The sequence below is a fragment of the Rhineura floridana genome, chromosome 2 (genome assembly GCF_030035675.1).
Source record: "Rhineura floridana isolate rRhiFlo1 chromosome 2, rRhiFlo1.hap2, whole genome shotgun sequence".
NCBI classification, from domain to species: domain Eukaryota; kingdom Metazoa; phylum Chordata; class Lepidosauria; order Squamata; family Rhineuridae; genus Rhineura; species Rhineura floridana.
Window position 1 is genome coordinate 18,409,507 of NC_084481.1, and position 17,611 is coordinate 18,427,117.

The window sequence follows — 17,611 nt, forward strand, 5'->3', positions numbered from 1 at the left end:
CACGGACTGCAAAAAAGACAAATAATTGGGTGTTAGAACAAATTAAACCAGAACTGTCACTAAAAGCTAAAATGATGAAACTGAGGTTATCATACTTTGGACACATAATGAGAACACATGATTCATTAGAAAAGATAATAATGCTGGGGAAAACAGAAGGAAGTAGAAAAAAAGGAAGACCAAACAAGAGATGGATTGACTCCATAAAGGAAGCCACAGACCTGAACTTACAAGATCTGAACAGGGTGGTTCATGACAGATGCTCTTGGAGGTAGCTGACTCAGAGTGTTGCCATACATCGTAATCGACTTGAAGGCACATAACAACAACAAGAAGTGTGTACTGGATTGCAGCCTTAGTCATGTTCATTAACTTCAATGGGTCTGCACTGAGTAAAGACTAGCACTGAATACCACCCAATATAATTACATTTAAAACAATTGAAACAACTAAAAGCATGTTTAGAATCTTGTTTGGAAGAAGGATTTGGCTAAAATGGGGGGGAAGGGCTTTGAGATTTCATTATGGCACTCCCCCTCCAAAATTTCCAGCACTGCTCCCACGTAAGTGTACCTAGGTTTGCACACTGAGAAGTAGACCCATTGAAAATATGGGACATGACTTGATCCATTCAGTTCAATGGCCCTACTTTGAGTAGAAGTGAATTGGCTAAATAAAACACAACCCAGTGCTTTATTGCTGATGTACTTGCTGCACCCCTCCACTAAAAGTAAGCCCCCGCGGAGCTCAACGGGCCTCCCCACCAGGGAAAGTGAGACTAGGCAAGCAGCAGCCTTGGGGAATCATGACTTACCCGAGCTGGCCGGCCGCTTGCTCGGGGCTGTCCCTAACCGGTAGCGCCCAAGGCCAGTGCATCCTTCTCACACTTCCCGTCGCCCCCCCACCTCCTTCCTTCCAGCGGGGCCAGGCAGGGCCATCCGGCTGTCTATTACGCCGGGGAAGGACAGAACTGCGTCACTCCGTCACTCCCGCCTCTCCACCGCCCGGCCCCGCGTGGGAGGCTGAACGCTGGCTGGCTTGTTGGCTGGCCCGCCAAGAGGCCGGCGTCCAGCCAACCAGCCCTCAGCAGCAGCAGCAGCCGCCGCCGCCGCACACAGCCTAAAGCCAGGAGGGATTTTCTGGGTTGCTTGGCAGCATGCCCGGCCTCAGGCTGCTGGAACTGCGAAGAGGGAGAGAGATCGCACCATTCTGCCAGCCTGTGAAGCGGCAGGGCAGGTGCTGAGTGAAGAGGGCAGTCGCCGTGCTCGCCCCTCTCTGTTGCTTCCCGGCGGCGATGCCTAGGGCGGGGGGCGGCTCGTGGTGACACCCCCGTCTCGTGGTGACACCCCCGTCTCGTGGTGACACCCCCGTCTCGTGTCACTTGGTGACACCCCCGTCTCGTGTCACTTGGTGACACCCGGTGCGGCCCGCACCCGCCGCACCGCCGTAGTGACGCACCTGGCACCAACCGCTGGTTGCTTCTGCTGACAATTTAAAACATACTTCTTCACCTGAGCTTTTTCTGACTGTTAACACCAGTTTTCTGGCATTTGTAGCTACTGTAATTGATACTGATGTTTTATTACTGTTTTATTGTTCTGTAGACTGCCCTGACACTTTTTTGAAATCAAAAGCAATATGCAAGTGTTTTTAATAGTTTTTTTTTTAAGATTCTGGCCTGTGAATGAAAAATAAACCATGGAACAATAAAGAACATTTGAGTATCATCTCATCAAGAGTATCTAAATAAAAATGCTGAAACTAAATACAGAATACCTCTGTTTTAAAGTAAATGGTGCATGGTTCTAGGATACAGAGACCCTAGCTAGGCACAAAACAAGGTTTCTTAGTCTAATTCTTGAGTTTGTGACATGATTATTATGACCACTTTTCAGCAAGTACCTTTATCTCTGGGATCCACAAGTAGGTCATCAGCAGAGCATGGGCTCTCTTCACTGCCCTCATTGGAAATGGCAAGGAATGAGCTAGGGGATACAGACTGGGATCTGCTGCTGTTGTTACTGCCTTTTTCTGCTCCCCCAGGAGTCTGTGTGTCAATGCTGCGAGTGCTGCTGCTGCGCTGCACCAAGGGAGGTGGAGCTCGATGGCCATCAGGAATATCTTGCGGCTGTTAAATAAAAACCAACTCCTTGCCATGTAGTAGACCACTTATCTTGCCTGGATAAGAAATTACTTTATATTTTAAATAGACTACTTTAGTCCTTTGTATCAATAAAGCTATTTAGCAGAAGATTAGTAGTTCTTCAGACTCCAACACACACACACCCAAAAAGGAAAAAGATTGGAAGCCAAACTTAAGGAGATTTGGGATCTCAAAAAATTCCAGGGAAAGGGAAAATATATATCTGTTTAAGAGGATTTAAAGGGATCATCTTGTACAAAAAGCAGCCAAATTGCCTTAAGCAGGGTTCTTAATGAATGACTCCCTTCTTACGGTCTGGTCTCATTCCTTTAAACAGACATTGACTTCAGAAACTCTCACACATATTTGTGCATAAAACACTTCCCAGACCAATCAGAGACATTCAGAGATAACAGGAAGGTTGGGAAATAACACTCTTGGTTTAGTAATCTATTCTAGAGCAGGGGAGCAGAACCTTTTTCAGCCTGAAGGTTGCATTCCCCTCTGGGAAACCTTCTGACCAAAGACTAAAGCGGGCAGAACAATGAATGTAAATTTTACCTTTATACAATACGTTTGTATCTACACACACCCCTCTCTATCTTTCATCCAGACAAGCAAGAGGCATTATCAGAGTACAAGGACCAACTCCAGCCAGGCAAAATCACTCAAGCGGTGAAGCAGGGCCAGTGAAAAGTGTGGAATGGGAAACATCCCAAGGGCCAGACAGAGAGGCCTGGAGGGCCACAATCAGCCTTTGGAGCCTGGGATTCCCCACCTCTGAACTAGAGTATATGAAGCCAGGAACAAGTGTCAAGCTCACATCCCTCCTCCATTTCCCCTCTCGCATGCTAGCTTGGCACTTCAATCCTGGTCTCTGAAATAAATGGGAAATTCTTACAGTGCATTTCTCTTCCAGGGGTTCCTGGAGGGCATTCAACAGCTTGAGATGGTGCCTCCCCCAGCACGGTAGGCAGGGCCCAATCTTCAGATCACCTCACCCAGGAGGAGGGGCCATCCCACTCTCCAGACCTACTGGAAGAACAAGGACAACCCCTCAACCCCCAGAAGTGTTCCATCTATAGAGCTGGACTTTTGGCCCGACTGGCCCACCCTTTCCATGGAAAAGTGTACCAACTTGCAAAACTTGAGGTGCGAACTAACCGCCCCATAGAAAAAGAAAGAACCAGGCGAGATTAACAGGAAAGCCATCAGACACAAGAAAAAGAACTAGAAACAAGCCATGAAATTCCCAGGGAAGCCCTAACTACCTCCCCCTCATGTACTGCGCTGGCAGAAGCCACTAAGATCCAGCATTACCCAGACTCTCAGCACTGGAATGAAGAGGAACCCCTGAACTGACAGTTAAGAATCTCCATTTATGCCCCAGTGGTTCCTGGAGAGCATTCTGCAGCTTGGGATGTAACAGAACATTCACAACCTCCTGGACAGGATTCCAGTTGAGGGAAGGTCATGCATGAACAATCCCTGCAAAACCCTCCTTCCAAAGGCAGCATCCACCGAAGCCCAGCAGTCAATCTTGTAGCGCTTAGCAAAGGTGTGCAAGGATGCCCATGTGGAAGCTCTACAGATTTCTGCGATGGGAAAACCTCCGTTAAAGGGTGCTGAGGCAAAGCCCTTCTGAGAGAATGGGCCGTGAACCCTCCTGGTGGTGGTTTACCCAACATTTGGTAGGCCTGGGTAATAGCCTCCTTCAGCCACCCTGAAATGGACGAAGAGGAAACCTTCCGACTCACAGTCACCCCGCCAAAGGAGATGAAAAGGGCCTCTGACTTCCTGAAACTAACGGTCCTATCCAGATAAAACCTGAGTGCCTGACGCACATCCAAAGTTTGCAAAGCCCATTACCTAGAAGAAGATAGATTGGGGCAAAATGAAGGAAAGACTACCTCCTGAGATCTGTGGAACACAGAATTGATTTTCAGCATAAAAGATGGGTTTGGCCTCAGGACCTTCTTGTCCTGATGGAAAATACAGAGCTGTGGGTCCAAAGACAAGGCCCCTATCTCTGTCCCCCTGTGTGCTGATGTAATAGCCATCAGGAAGACTATCTTAAGGATCAAGAACTTTACATCACATGTAGCCAAGGGTTCTAAGGGCAGTCTCATAAGAGCCGAGAGTACCCAGTTTAAGTTCCATGTGGGGAACCAATAAATAACATGGGGATTCTGTAGCCCCACCCACTTGAGGAACCGCCAACATAAAGTATCATCTTTGCAGTCAAGAATGCTTATAGCTGGGGTCTGGTGCTTAAGGGTATTTGTACTAAGGCCCATTTCCACTCTGGCCTGCAGGAACCCCAGCACATCTGCCATCTCCCGAGAAGCTGGGTCCCGCTCATTAGCCTGGCACCACTCTACATAAACCTTCCAAGTGAAGCCATCGGTCTTATAGGTTGAAGGCTTTCATATGCCAAGGAAGTATCGAGGACTGCCCTGAAAACCCCCAATTCTGCTAACCACTGCTGCTCAGCCTCCACGCTGTCAGCTGCAAGATTTCTGGGTGTGAGTGGAGGATCAGGCCCCGACTCAACATGTCTGCCCGGAAAGGAAGATGCCATGGGTTCTGAACTGACACAGGAACCATGCCTTTCTTGGCCAATATGGTGCCACCAAAATCACCTCGGCTTTCAGGTGTTTGATGTGACTGACTGCAGAAGGACTGGGATGGGGAGGAAATACATAAAGATGACCTGCTGGCCAATCCGTCACCAAGGCATCCAACCCCTGGGCTTCCAGGTGATGAAAATGGGGAAAAAACCTGCTGAGGTGTATATTTTGGTGTGTCGCAAAAAGATCCACCTGTGAAACTCCAAAGATCTGGATGATTTCCTGGAAGACGTGGGGGTGAAGATCCCACTCTGTGTCTGAAAGGGATGTTCTGCTCAGCCAGTCCGTGGTTACATTCTGGACTCTAGCCACGAGTTCTGCCATCAAGGATAGGAGATGAGCTTTCGCCCATCGCAGCAACAACTGGGCCTCCTTTGTCAGAGCGGCCAATCTCATCCCTCTTTGACAATTGATGTATGCTTTGGCCACGGTATTGTCAGTCCTCACCAGGATGTGAGCCCCCATGACCTGTGAGGTGAATTCCTGGAGTGCCAATTGCACTGCCCAGAACTTCAGCCAGTTGATACTTTGTAGCCGCTCACTGTCCTTCCATACTTCCTGTGTCACATGAGAGTCCAAATGTGCTCCCCATCCGTAGAGGCTGGCATTCGTGGTCAGGATCTTCTTCACTGATGTCTCTAAGCTTACCCCTGCCAGAAACCAACGAGGGGTCAACCACCATCCCAGTTCCACGCACAGGTCTGGACTGATCGGAATGTCAACTTGCATGACTCCGCAATCTGGTCTTGGAGCTGCAGTAGCACTTGAAGGAGAAGATGAGAGTGAAACCGAACCCAGTTCACAAGATCGTGGCAGGAAACCAGCATTCCCTGCAATTTGGCCAGATCCATACAAAATCACCTTTGCTGCGAGATCCTGGACCTTGTTTACCTGTTCCTAAGCCTCATGCTGAAGTGGACCAAGTTTATCTGAACTCTGAGATGTTATGTGGGCTCCAGGGCACTCTTATCGTAGTTCACTACAAAGCCGTGACTAGTGAGACAATCCAAGGTGGGCTGCACATCTGTGGCACACTGGTCCCTCAAGGGCACCCTGACCCAGATGTTGATGAGCTACCAGAGCTACCAGGACCTTGGTGAATATTCTGGGAGTGGAGGTAAGCTCGAAGGGTAGCACCTGTACTGATAGTGGTGGTTGGCATAACAGAAACCAAGGTATCTCCTGTACCACCAGTGGTTGGAATATGGAGATAAGCTTAGGAAAAGTCTACTGAAGTCATTCCATCATCTTGATTGATGGCCTCTGAGATGGACTTCAAGGTCTCCATTTTGACCTTCTTGTAAAGCCATCCTCCAGTTCAACCACTTGAGGCTTAGGATGGCCTAGATGTTCCCATTTTTCTTCAGGACCAGAAAGAAAATTGAGCAAACACCCCAGACCTGACCCTGGGCAGCCACTCCAAGGAGTAACTGGAAGTAACTGTGGAGAGAACCCAATGGTCTGATGTAGTGGTGGCCCACACCCCTGCCAAGTTGAGTATGGCTCTGTGACGAGCTGCTGACCTGGCGTCAGGAGGCTTGACCCTTCTTTGACCCCTTCTGGAACTTGGAAGTGGAGGGGTACAAGGCAGATTGCGATTTGGGTTGGTTGGAACTAGGGGTCCTATCTGACTTCCCCCAATCGAGACTTGTACCCTGTCAAGGTATTCTGATGATGGAAGTGTCTCGAACTCCAAAAGGACTGCTGCTGCCTGCTTTTGCGCTTGTCCTTCTTACCCATGGGAAGGGCCTTCTGTTTATCCCTTGTCTCCGCTAGGACTTTCTCCAGTGGTTCCCCAAATAACTTAGCCCCCCCAAAAGTGGTGTTGGCCAGGCAACTTTGTCAGCCAGGGTCCACTTCCCCGTGTCTGAGCCAGAGATTGCATCTAGCCACCGTGCTAGAGGCTATTGCCCTGGCATTCAACATCATCACTTCCCTTGTAGCATCTGATTAGAAGGCCGCTGCCAGTGAGTTCTTCAAGCCATCCTTCACTTGCTTTGGAGTGTTGTCCCTGGCCATCAGCTCATTTGCCCACATCATGTTTGCCTGCACAAACACAGATGCAGCAGCTGAAGCTCTGAAGGCTGAGCCTTGTGTCTCAAAGTCCCTGCACAGCACCACTTCCACTCTCTTGTCACTGGCATCCTTCGGGGGGGGGCGCTTCCCCCTCAGTGGGGATGGCAGCAGAAGAGGAAAAAGTGACAACTGCAGAATTCACAGCAGGATTCTTTAACTGCCCCATCACCACTGACGCAAAGTAGTAGTGCCTACTAACCAGCTTGTGCACTGGTTTGTGTTTGGCTGGAGTAGTCCATTCTGTATTCCATAATGCGTGGAAGGAGTCTGGGATGGGTAGAGTATCCATCTTTGGCTGGCCATCTGGGAAAGCTGTCTTGGAGCCTTTTGAGGCAGTGGATGTACTCTGTTCATCTTCCTTGGGCTGTTCCTCAGGAAGTTCTGTCTAGCCTTTGCCAACAATACGGGGAAGAACTCTGCCTGGAAAAGCCTCCCTTTTGGAGGTGGGGCCTCCACTTCTTCCTCAGGGAGCTCCCCCTCCTCTCTGTCCTCTGAAGAGGGAGAGTGCTCCACGTCTGACGGTAGTCCCAAAGCTGTACCTGCCTGTCTACTCATCACCCTCTTGCCCCCCTGCTTCCCTTTGGGGTGGTGAGAGGAATGAGTCCCTTCAGTGTTGTGTTTTTGTTTCTTCTTATGCCCCTTCCTATGGGTGCATTGGTGAACGGAGAGGAGACCTGAAGTGTCTCATTTTCTTGTGCCCTGATGTGAATGGGCATTTCCTCTTACAGTGCTTGATCCCTAGGCTGGGGTCTGTCCCTACTTGTGTTGGCCCTAAACTCCTAACCTCCTTGACTACAATCCCCCTTATCCATGACAGAACTTTGGGGAAATCCTCCTTCCCAGGAGAGGGGGAGAAGAGGGATCTGCCAAGTGGCCTCTACTCACCCCCTCCATGAGGTGCTCCATCACCTCTCCTGACTGCTGGGAGTAAGGCAAGATCTGCTGCTGGATCAGATCACTCTGCTCCTCTTTAGAGAGCATAGCTGTCCTTTGCTTGCCATTGCAGTTGGGAAAAACATCCAGCCAACCCTAAGGCAGGGGTGGGGAAGGGCCTGATAGCACACAGAGGACTAGTGCTACCTTTTTGCACCTTTCCACGCTGCACATGAGTAGCCAAAGGCCACGCCTTGTGCCTCGCTGCTGATTCTACCAAACAGACAGTCACCAAAACCCCCAAGGAAAAAGTCACTACTGTGCGGGCTGCAACGCGGTCACAGCTCTCCTCCAAACGGGAAGGTGTGAACCATTGCCTAGAAATCTGCTCCCTCGCTGTAGGCCTAACAGCCCTCTATATGTTTGCCTAGCCCCGCCCTGTACTGGGAAGCCGCATAGGGAGGGAAAGGGAAGGGGAAGAACACTGGTAAAAAAAAGGAACAGCGAGAGAAAGAGGGATGGAGAAGCACTGAAAAACAAAAAGATGAGGTTTTAAGGAAAAAGCAAGAGATAGAAGGTGGCTGGCTCTTAGGGAGCACAGCCAGACCCCAACTATCCATAGCAGTAGGCAGGGCAGGTCTGTAGAGTAGAATGGCCCCTTCCCTGGATGAGGTGATCTGAAGTTTGGACCCTGCCTACCATGCCCGGGGGAGGCACCATCCCAAGCTATTGAATGCCCTCCAGGAACCACTGGAGAACCATAGTATGGGAACTGTGCTTAATGCCAATTTATTAACCATGATTTGATCCTGGTTTAAAATGATAGCTAGTAAACAGACATTAAACCAGTTTTCCATTTCAGATGTAATGACGAACTTGTGAATTTAAAGCAAAATTACAATGTCAAACCTGATGTGCAGGGGAGGGGAGGGTACGGAACAGGAAGGGATGATGCCATTAGCCTGACATTCATTTCTGGATTTCACACCATGGTTTAAAAAGCCAGTATCATTATGTCTAAAAAGATCCAATGTCTACTAGTCCTCATAACTTCTAAATATTAGAGCCTTCCCAGCACACACACTTTGTTAAAATACTACGGTGGATGAACTCCTTGATCTTTGCACTGAATCATCAATTTGCTTGCTTACTTCTCTATCTTTCATACACTGAATAACTTGTACGATGGATTAAGTGTCCATTATACTTAGTAGCTTAAAAGTGGAATTTAAAATCTATTTGACTACAATAGTGTACTCACAATAAGTTGTTCCTCTTTCTCTCCTGTCTCCTTTATAATTATTTCAATCTCCTGGTTCAACCCCTCGATGCTGTTACGGAAACGCGATCCTGTTGACTTGGTTATTGGTATCACAGGAACTAGCACACTCTTTGGGACTGGAGGCTAGAGAACCCAAAAAAAGGGTAATTGAAAAGAGGTTAAATTCCTGTAGTGTAAAATGTACCATTGGTATCACTTGAAGGGTGATTTTCTCAGGTGGTCCGACATCATGTGGGATATAGCGCCATCTAGCGTCCGAAGGCAAGAATGGATCGAAGTCAAGACCTGGGGCATCCAGCCCCTCCTACTCCAGTTCATTCGTGACGAGACCGAAGTGAGATACATCTGAAAAGACAGAAAAGGCCAATGGGCCTAACAGCAAGGAAAAATTGTCCCAAACAATAACCCAAAGATCGCAAGCATTTTAAAACAGTTCCAAAAGGGTCCTGACTTGGCTAAATAGTTTAAACAGTATAACTCTGAAGAGTGACAAGTAGCAAGGTATCAAATAACCCAAACAGCCTCCAACAGGGAGGGCCATGATGTCGGACCACCTGAGAAAATCACCCTTCGGGTGATACCAATGGTACATTTTCCTCAGGTGGTCCTACATCATGTGGGATGTACCAAAGCAGCCCCTAATAGGGAGGGACCGCCCCCTGGCTACTTGTCAGAAATAACCTGTTGTAACACACGCCTGCCAATGGAGGCATCAGCAGAAGCGTAACGGTCTATCTTATAATGTCTTATGAAAGAATTTGGGGTAAACTCTACAGCCGCTCTGCAAATCTCTGCCAGAGGGGCACTGGTTGCGAAAGCAGCCGTAGTGGCTGCTGACCTAGTTGAATGTGCCGTTATGTTACAAGGCACTGGCAGCTGAAGGGACTCATAGGCCAATGCAATGCAGGCCCGCAACCAACAAGATAACGTACTCTGGGGAAAAGGGTGTCCAGTTCTACAAGGGTGAAAGGATACAAATAGTGAATTCGTGGGCCGTATGTCCTGGGTTCGAGACAGGTAGGTCTTGAGGGCCCTTCGGACATCTAGCAAGTGCCAGGCCTTCTCCAGTGGATGGACAGGATCCGGACAGAACAATGTCCTGGTTACAGTGGAATGCCGAAACAAACGTGGGACGGAAGGATCTAGACGCAGCACCACTGAGTCCTTATGGAAAATATAGAGATGGCAGGCCGAGCACAGTGCCCCCAACTCTGAGACTCTTCTCGCTGAGGTGATCGCCACTAGGAACAGGACTTTGAAGGCCAAAAGTCGTAATGGCACAGATCGAAGGGGCTCAAAAGGAGGCCGCTGTAGGGCTTGCAGGACCTTTGATAAACTCCACGAAGGAAAGCGGTGACAAACTGCTAGCGACAGTAGGGCGGCCCCCTTCAAAAAATGTTTGACAAGTGGGTGAGAGCCCATAGGAATACTAAGAGATGTGACAGAAAGAATAGATATGGTGGCAGCATGGCAATGCAAGGTGTTAGGTTTAAGTCCCATCTTCAGGCCTCTATGTAGAAATTGCAGTAGCTGTTGAACATTAGCCTGAGATGGTTGTACGTTCTGAGAATCACAACAGCTAGAGACGGCAAACCAAGTGCTCTGGTAGACACGAGAGGTTGACTGTTTTCGAGACGCGAGAATTGTGTCCACAACTTCCTGAGACAGTCCTGAACGAATCAAATGTCCCCGTTCAAATGCCACACTGTCAGATTGAGCCATTCGGGATCCGGATGCCAAATCGGACCCTGAGAGAGGAGATCTGGTCTGTGGCAACCTCCAAGAGTCCGTCACTGAAAGGGAGAGCAGATCAGAGAACTACGGCTGACGAGGCCAGTATGGGGCTATCAGAACCAGACGGGCCCTTTCATGGCGCAGCTTCCTGAGGGTCCTGCTCCGTAGCGGTATTGGGGGAAAGGCATATAGGAGGCCTGCTGGCCACTGAGCCAACAGTGCATCTACCGATTCCGCATTGGTGTCCAGATACCTGGAGAAGTAGCGAGGTAGCTGGTAGTTGTGACTGGAGGCAAACAGGTCCATCGAGAGGATGCCAAACCGTCATTGGAGAAGGCTGAACACCATGGGGTGAAGCTTCCATTCTCCCAGGATCACCTGTTGTCTGCTGAGCCAGTCGGCCACAACGTTTAAAACGCCACTGAGATGTTCTGCTCTCAGTGAAATTAGATGTATTTCGGCCCAGTTGAAGAGTTGAGAAGCCTCCGTCTGGAGGCACTGTGACCTGGTGCCCCCTTGCCTATTCAGATGTGATTTTACACAGGTATTGTCCGTGCGAATCAGTACATGGTCCGGAAGGAACAGAGGTTGAAAACGCCGAAGAGCCAGATGGACTGCTCTCAGTTCCAGCCAGTTGATATTGTGACTTGCTTCTGCTCTGGACCAAACATCCTGAACATATTGGGAATTGCAGTGGACCCCCCATCCGGACAGACTGGCATCTGTCATTAGTACAGTTCTGTCTGGTTCTCAGAACGGGGTTCCCTGTCTGAGATTTTTGACTGTCGCCCACCAATGGAAGGAGGCCCGCAGAGATGGATGCAGGTGGATTGACCGGTGGTTGGACGTGGCAATGTCCTGCTGGAAGGGGATCAAAACCCACTGTAAGGGCCGAGTGTGGTGTCGAGCCCATGGTACGATGTGGATGGTTGAGACAAACATCCCCAGAGCCCTTGCCAGAAGTATCAGGTCTGCCCTTGATCGACATACGAGGTGCAAAGCCTCTGATGGTCGTAATCCGGTCTGGTGATAAAAAGACCATGGCCTGTGTGGTGTCTAAAATTGCGCCCAGATGTTGCAGTCTCTGAGTTGGCTGAAGTTGGCTTTTGTCGTGGCTGACAAGCCAAACATGGGTGCACAGAACCGAGAGGGCAGAGCGAATGTGAGAGAGGGACAGATCCCTGGAACTTGCCCGAATTAACAGATCATCCAAATACAGGTAAATGTGAACACCCTGGAGGCGGAGGTAAGCCACCAGGGTGAGTAGCACTTTGGTGAAGACTCTTGGGGCCGACGAGAGTCCAAAAGGCATTGCCCAATATTGAAAGTGGTGGGGGCCGAAGGCAAATCGCAGACACGTCTGTGGGCCTGGCAGATGGAGGTGTGCTTCCTTCAGGTCTATGGAAACCAGAAAGTCCCCTTTGTGTAGAGCCTCTATAATTGACGCCAGGGACTCCATCTTGAACCGTTGATATTTCACGAAACGGTTGACAAATTTGAGGTCCAACACCGCCCTCCATGACAGATCTCGCTTGGGAACTGCAAACAGGAGAGAGTAAATGCCCTGTGCTCTCTCCACCAATGGTACCAGTTCTATTGCCACAATGTCGAGAAGATGGGCGATGGCTTCCAGCATGATCTGGCGCCTGTCTCGAACTCTGGGAAGGATGGAGGGGATAAATCTGTCCGGAGGGGTTATCCAAAACTCCAGTTCGTAACCATGAGTGAAGAGATCTCTGACCCAAGCGACCTGTCAGACGCAACCAGCGACTTGCAAACTGTAGCAATCTGCCCCCAACAGGAAAAGTAACAGTATTGCTTGCGCTGACGAGCTCCTCTGCCATATGATGAACCTGAGGCCCCCTGACTTCCCCGGTTCTGGATTCTGCCCTGGAATCGTTGTCTGTTCCAGGTTCCTCTGGAGGGACGGAAATCAGAAGATCGATAATCGCGTCCCCATCCCCCAGGCCGCGCTCTTCGAAAGGGCTGAAAGGAGCAGTATGGGGTGAAACATCTAAACCATGGGTTCTCAACAAGGGGGGAATTCCCCCCCGGGGGGGAATTTTAGGGTTCCAGGGGGGGAATTGGGACCACTATTCAGCAAAGTGTGATGTCCTGTAGATTATGTACAATCTGTAAAATTGTAGTTTGTTTTTAATTTGCGACATTCAATAAAGTTTATTGAATGTCACAGATTAAAATCGATTCTTGAACATGCAGCATTATTTTCATTTGCAAAATTAAATTATTATTTAAAGACCAGAAAGTGCTCCAAGAAATTCTGTTATAATATAAACTAAGACATTTTTCTCTCATGAGAAACACCACCACCACTCGCGAAATGTCAACACACTATGAGAGACTATCTTGGGAAGGGGGGAATTATATTCTGAACAATGGTGAAAGGGGGGAATGGAGCAAAAAAAGGTTGAGAACCACTGGTCTAAACGGCCTACGATCCTACCTCTTGGATGTGGCCGACACTGGTCTTCGGCTGTCCTTTGGGTCTACCAAGACCGCCTTGAGGGCTTCCTCTCCGAAAAGTAATGACCCAGAGAAAGGCGCCCTTGACAAGTTGCCCTTGGCTGTAGAGTCAGCGTCCCAGTGTCTGAGCCAAAGCATACGCCGAGCTACCACCTGTGAAGCTAGGACTCGCGCTCCCAGCTGAGTGGCATCTAATGTTGCATTGGCCACGAATGCTGCAGTCTTATGTAATTTGATCAGGCCCTTCCTGAGCTTTACAGGGTCTAGACTGGGATCATCTAAGAGTTCGTCCAGCCACATCATAGACACTCTAGAAAAGATGGAAGCAGCAGCGGATGCCTGAACGGTAAAGGCGGTAGCCTCATGGCTTTTACGCAGAGCATAGTCCATGTGGCGTTCAAAGGGGTCCTTTAGTTGTGAGTTCCCTTCTTTTGGCAGGAGGGATCTCGAAATCAAACTAGAGACCGGCTTGTCGATGCCTGGGATGTTCAAGCGATTCATGAAGTCCGGGCCAGTGCATAGAGTCTCTTGGCCATAACAGAAAAGCGGTGTGCCTGCAGCGGGTGATCTAACTCTTCTTTGGCCAGTTTGCTGATGGGGTCTGGCACAGGAAGGTAGTAAATTGTAGATTTGGGAGACTTGAGGACTTTGGACCCTTTGATTGGAGGGGTGTCAGATTCAGGCTGTAGAGTCTGAACTCCTAACGTGCCCAGAACTCTACGAGCGAGGGGAAGAGTTGGTCGTATCAAATAGACGATAGGACGTGTCCTCCTCGAGTTCTGCATCATCACTCCACTCATCCCCCTCGGCTTGGAGAGAATATGCTGGATCCTCCAAACCGGGAATCTCATCTCCGATCCTGCCTCTAACGACATCAAATAGGTTAGGTGAGGCAGGAGGGACCACATCACTACAGCCACACGGAGAATGTTGTTGTTCACTGTGCTGAAGTACTGGAACCATTTGTACTATAGACTGCTCTTGTGCTAAGAAGCTCAACATATCCTTTAGTTGCAAAAGGAATTCAGGAGACAACTGTAGCCCTAGTAAAGAAGCAGGCGGTAGCCCTTGTTGAGGCACAGCTGCAGGGGGCTCACTGGACTGGTGAGACGTATGAGTCACAGGTGGTAAAATGGTTTCAGAGGGGCAGTCCACAGGCTGGTTAGGAAAACCCTCGAAGTCATCCTCAGACAACCCAGCTGGCGAGTGAAAGAGGTCTGTTAAACCTTCCTGGCCAGCAGCATCAGAAGGTGGAATGGAGATATACCGAGGCTGCATGGTGGCACTGTGGCTAGACAGATGCTTGGTTTTAGCCACTGCCTTGGCGTGAAGCCTGAGTTGTTTTAGCTTAGCAGACTTGTGATGTGAGGTCTTGCAAGGCTGCTTTGTCCCAGACGAATGTGCCTCTTGGTGGGCTTTGCACACCAACACAGTCTAAAATGGCGGAGGTGCAACAGCTACGGACGAGGGAGCTCCACCACTGACGGCTTTTATGGGGTAATTTTCTATATAAATGCCCCTTGTCGGAGGCTACAACATACTGGAAATACGGGGCAGCCTCCCCCCTCTTTATGCCGTCTCCCTCGTACCTGACCGGGATGCAGCTTGGTGCTTTCATCTGCACCGGGCTGCTGCCGCCGCCGTCGCATCAAGCCGGGCTGGAGCTGGGCTGGGGCTGGGGTCTTTCGGCGGGTCTGGTGCCGTGGCCTGTCCCTGGGAACACCATGCTGTTGCGATGATCTTTTGGTGAATGCTGAGGGCGGGGGAGCGCCCCTGCAGCCGCCACTATCTTACCATCTGACCTCTGTCTGCTTGCCCTTAATATCGGCAGTATTTACATCTTAATGCCTTTGTTGTTGGCTTCTGAAGAGAACTTCCCTGTTAGTCCGACTTGAAGGGGTTTGTTTGCCGCCGCCCCCCCCCCCGTTGAATGTACTGGATGTTGGATGCTGAGATCAAGAGGGGGTGTTGTTTTTTGGTCTTGCATATGGACTCTCACTCACACCGGTCTTTGTGCGAGGGTGGGAAGACTCATATCACGAGTTTCCATCTGAAGGCGCACTTTTTGGACTATACAGATGAGAAGCCTTATTGTAACTGAGTTAGTCTCTATGTTATTGTTTAGCTTTCTTGCTTAGTGTTTGGTGTTTTTGATGTTTTATATTTTTTTTGCTTTGTACGTCGCTCAGAGTGGCTGGGTAGCCAGCCAGATGAGCGACTAAGAAATCGAATAAATAAATAAATTGGTGTTGGTCCGCCATTGTGCAGGCACAGATATGCAGTCTATGTAAATATATCACCTACACACGTACAAAGGTGGGGGGGTGCGGTGTGGCATGGGGCTAACAGCAACACATGCACAGAGGTGGGGGGTGCGGTGTGGTGAGGGGCTAACAGCAACACACGCACAGAGGTGGGGGGTGCAGTGTGGCCAGGTACTTTGGCACGCGCCTTCAGCTGGGTAGTCCCAAATGCACAATGCAGCAATTGCGGAGCCAAGTATGTGAAAAATAAGAAACGGTCCAAACTACTCTGAATTATGTCACACTATGACACACAGCGGGAAGCCAGCAGAGTCGAAGAGAAAGGGAGTGAAGAAAGGGGTAGGCAAAATGGCGCCCGCTGCAAGAGCAGGAAAAAGACAAAAGAAAATGGGGTCCAGGAAAGCGGCTATGCAATGGCGGTCTAAGGATCAGCAGCAGACTTGGAAAGGAATCCAGTCAAAGAGGAAAAAACAGCCTCCGCGTGCTTCTAACGGCGGCAGTAGCACAGTGCAGAGAACGGGACGCGGTCCCCTTTACAACTGCAAAAAAGAGCCGGGGGGGGGAGTCTTCCGACGGCCACCTCAGGAGCCTCAAGGCAGAGACAGGCCAGCAAGAGGAGCCACTGTAGCGAGCTCCAAACCATGGCCTGCTAAATAGAGCCGCAACAAAAAACAAGCCGCCGCCGTGAACTAAGCTGGCGGCAAAAGCAGCCCAGGGAACCGCAGCCACGGCTCCCAACAAGTAGGAAGCACAAATATAAAACGGCCGCTGCCTGAGAAGGGAGGCGGTGGCAAGGAAACAAAAAAGGTTGAAGAGGGAGAGCCGCAGCTGCAGCTCTCAGGCAGGCTCGTCCCAAAGGAGAGGTGAGCCCAACAAAAAACGGTCACAGCCTGTGGAGGGGAGACAGCGACATGGAAACAAAAATACTGAAGAGAGAGAGCCGAAGCTGCAGCTCTCAGGCGAGGCGAGGCTCACAAGGGGCTCGAAATTGACTAGCTTGAGCCCAACGAGGGAACGGTAGCCACTGAAGCTTCCCCAAAAGGGACTGAAAAAACGGGAGGGGGGGAAACGAGACCACTTGAAAGGAAAAAATAAGTCCAAAGGTAAGCCAAAAACAAATCGGAAAATCCCCCCAACAAACGTCCCAAGAAAATACAAAGGGGTGAAGGAGGGGAGGAAACAGAAGGAATAAGGAATCAGAACTCCCACACTCAACCACAAACTATACGCTACAGAAGATCCAAACGCCTCGAATGAAGGAAGGCAAGAATGAACTGGAGTGGGAGGGACTGGATGCCCCAGGTCTTGACTTCGATCAATTCTTGCCTTCAGACACTAGATGGCGCTATATCCCACATGATGTAAGACCACCTGAGGAAAATAGGAAAACCAATGAAACTGGAGCTCACAGTTCATATTCTTCTATTAAGAGGACAAAGTAAATCCTAAATTGTCTTGGCACAAGATGAAAGTTTTCTGAAGGACAGTCTTCATGCATATAGTATTTCCTCAAAATCAAGATCTGCTTCGGATGCCCTTCTTGCATGCTCACTAATAAGACTGGTTAGGCTGGTGCACAGAAGAAGAAGTGACTTCACGGGGATGGCTCCACAATTATGGAAATCCCTTTGCATTGGCTTATGCCTCATTCCTTTGGTGCAGGCGTTGTAGCAGGCCTTGAGATTCCAGCACTAGTCAGAAACCATTAATGTTATGCCTCTGTCCCATCACCTCAGCAATTCCCTTTGGCTCCCCCCACTCCCAAGGTGGCAGCACCTATGATTTGAATCTTCTGTTGCTGAGGAATACAAGATTCATAATGTTACAGTAAATTCAGTTAGTGAATTTATTTTTCTAGACTACAAACATGCCTTGGAGTTTAACATGTGATTTGCTTAGGCACAGAGTTTGGCTTGATAATTTTAACCTTTGTTTCTACGTCATTTGAGTTTATAACTACCCACACAACACCTGCTGAAGGTTCAGAACCAAAAACAGATTTGGGTGAAGCACCCAGGTGTCAGGGTTCATTATTTACAAAACATACCAATCACACCAAGACTTACCTTTTTTCTCTCACTCCAATATATTACAAATGCTGATTTTCACGTTGTGCAGGGCACTC

General features: G+C 49.4%; 1 protein-coding gene across 3 annotated transcripts in view; it reads right to left on the bottom strand.

Moving 5' to 3' along the window:
* Positions 1–17,611, bottom strand: part of FAM117B (family with sequence similarity 117 member B) — an 86,388-nt gene that overhangs the window by 31,967 nt on the left and 36,810 nt on the right. For all 3 annotated transcript variants that reach the window (XM_061607963.1, XM_061607964.1, XM_061607962.1), the window contains 2 exons: positions 8,984–9,127; positions 1,903–2,128 (listed from right to left, as the gene is read on the bottom strand). In XM_061607963.1, the coding sequence (XP_061463947.1) occupies positions 1,903–2,128; positions 8,984–9,127 (370 nt within the window). The remainder of the gene's footprint in view (positions 1–1,902; positions 2,129–8,983; positions 9,128–17,611) is intronic.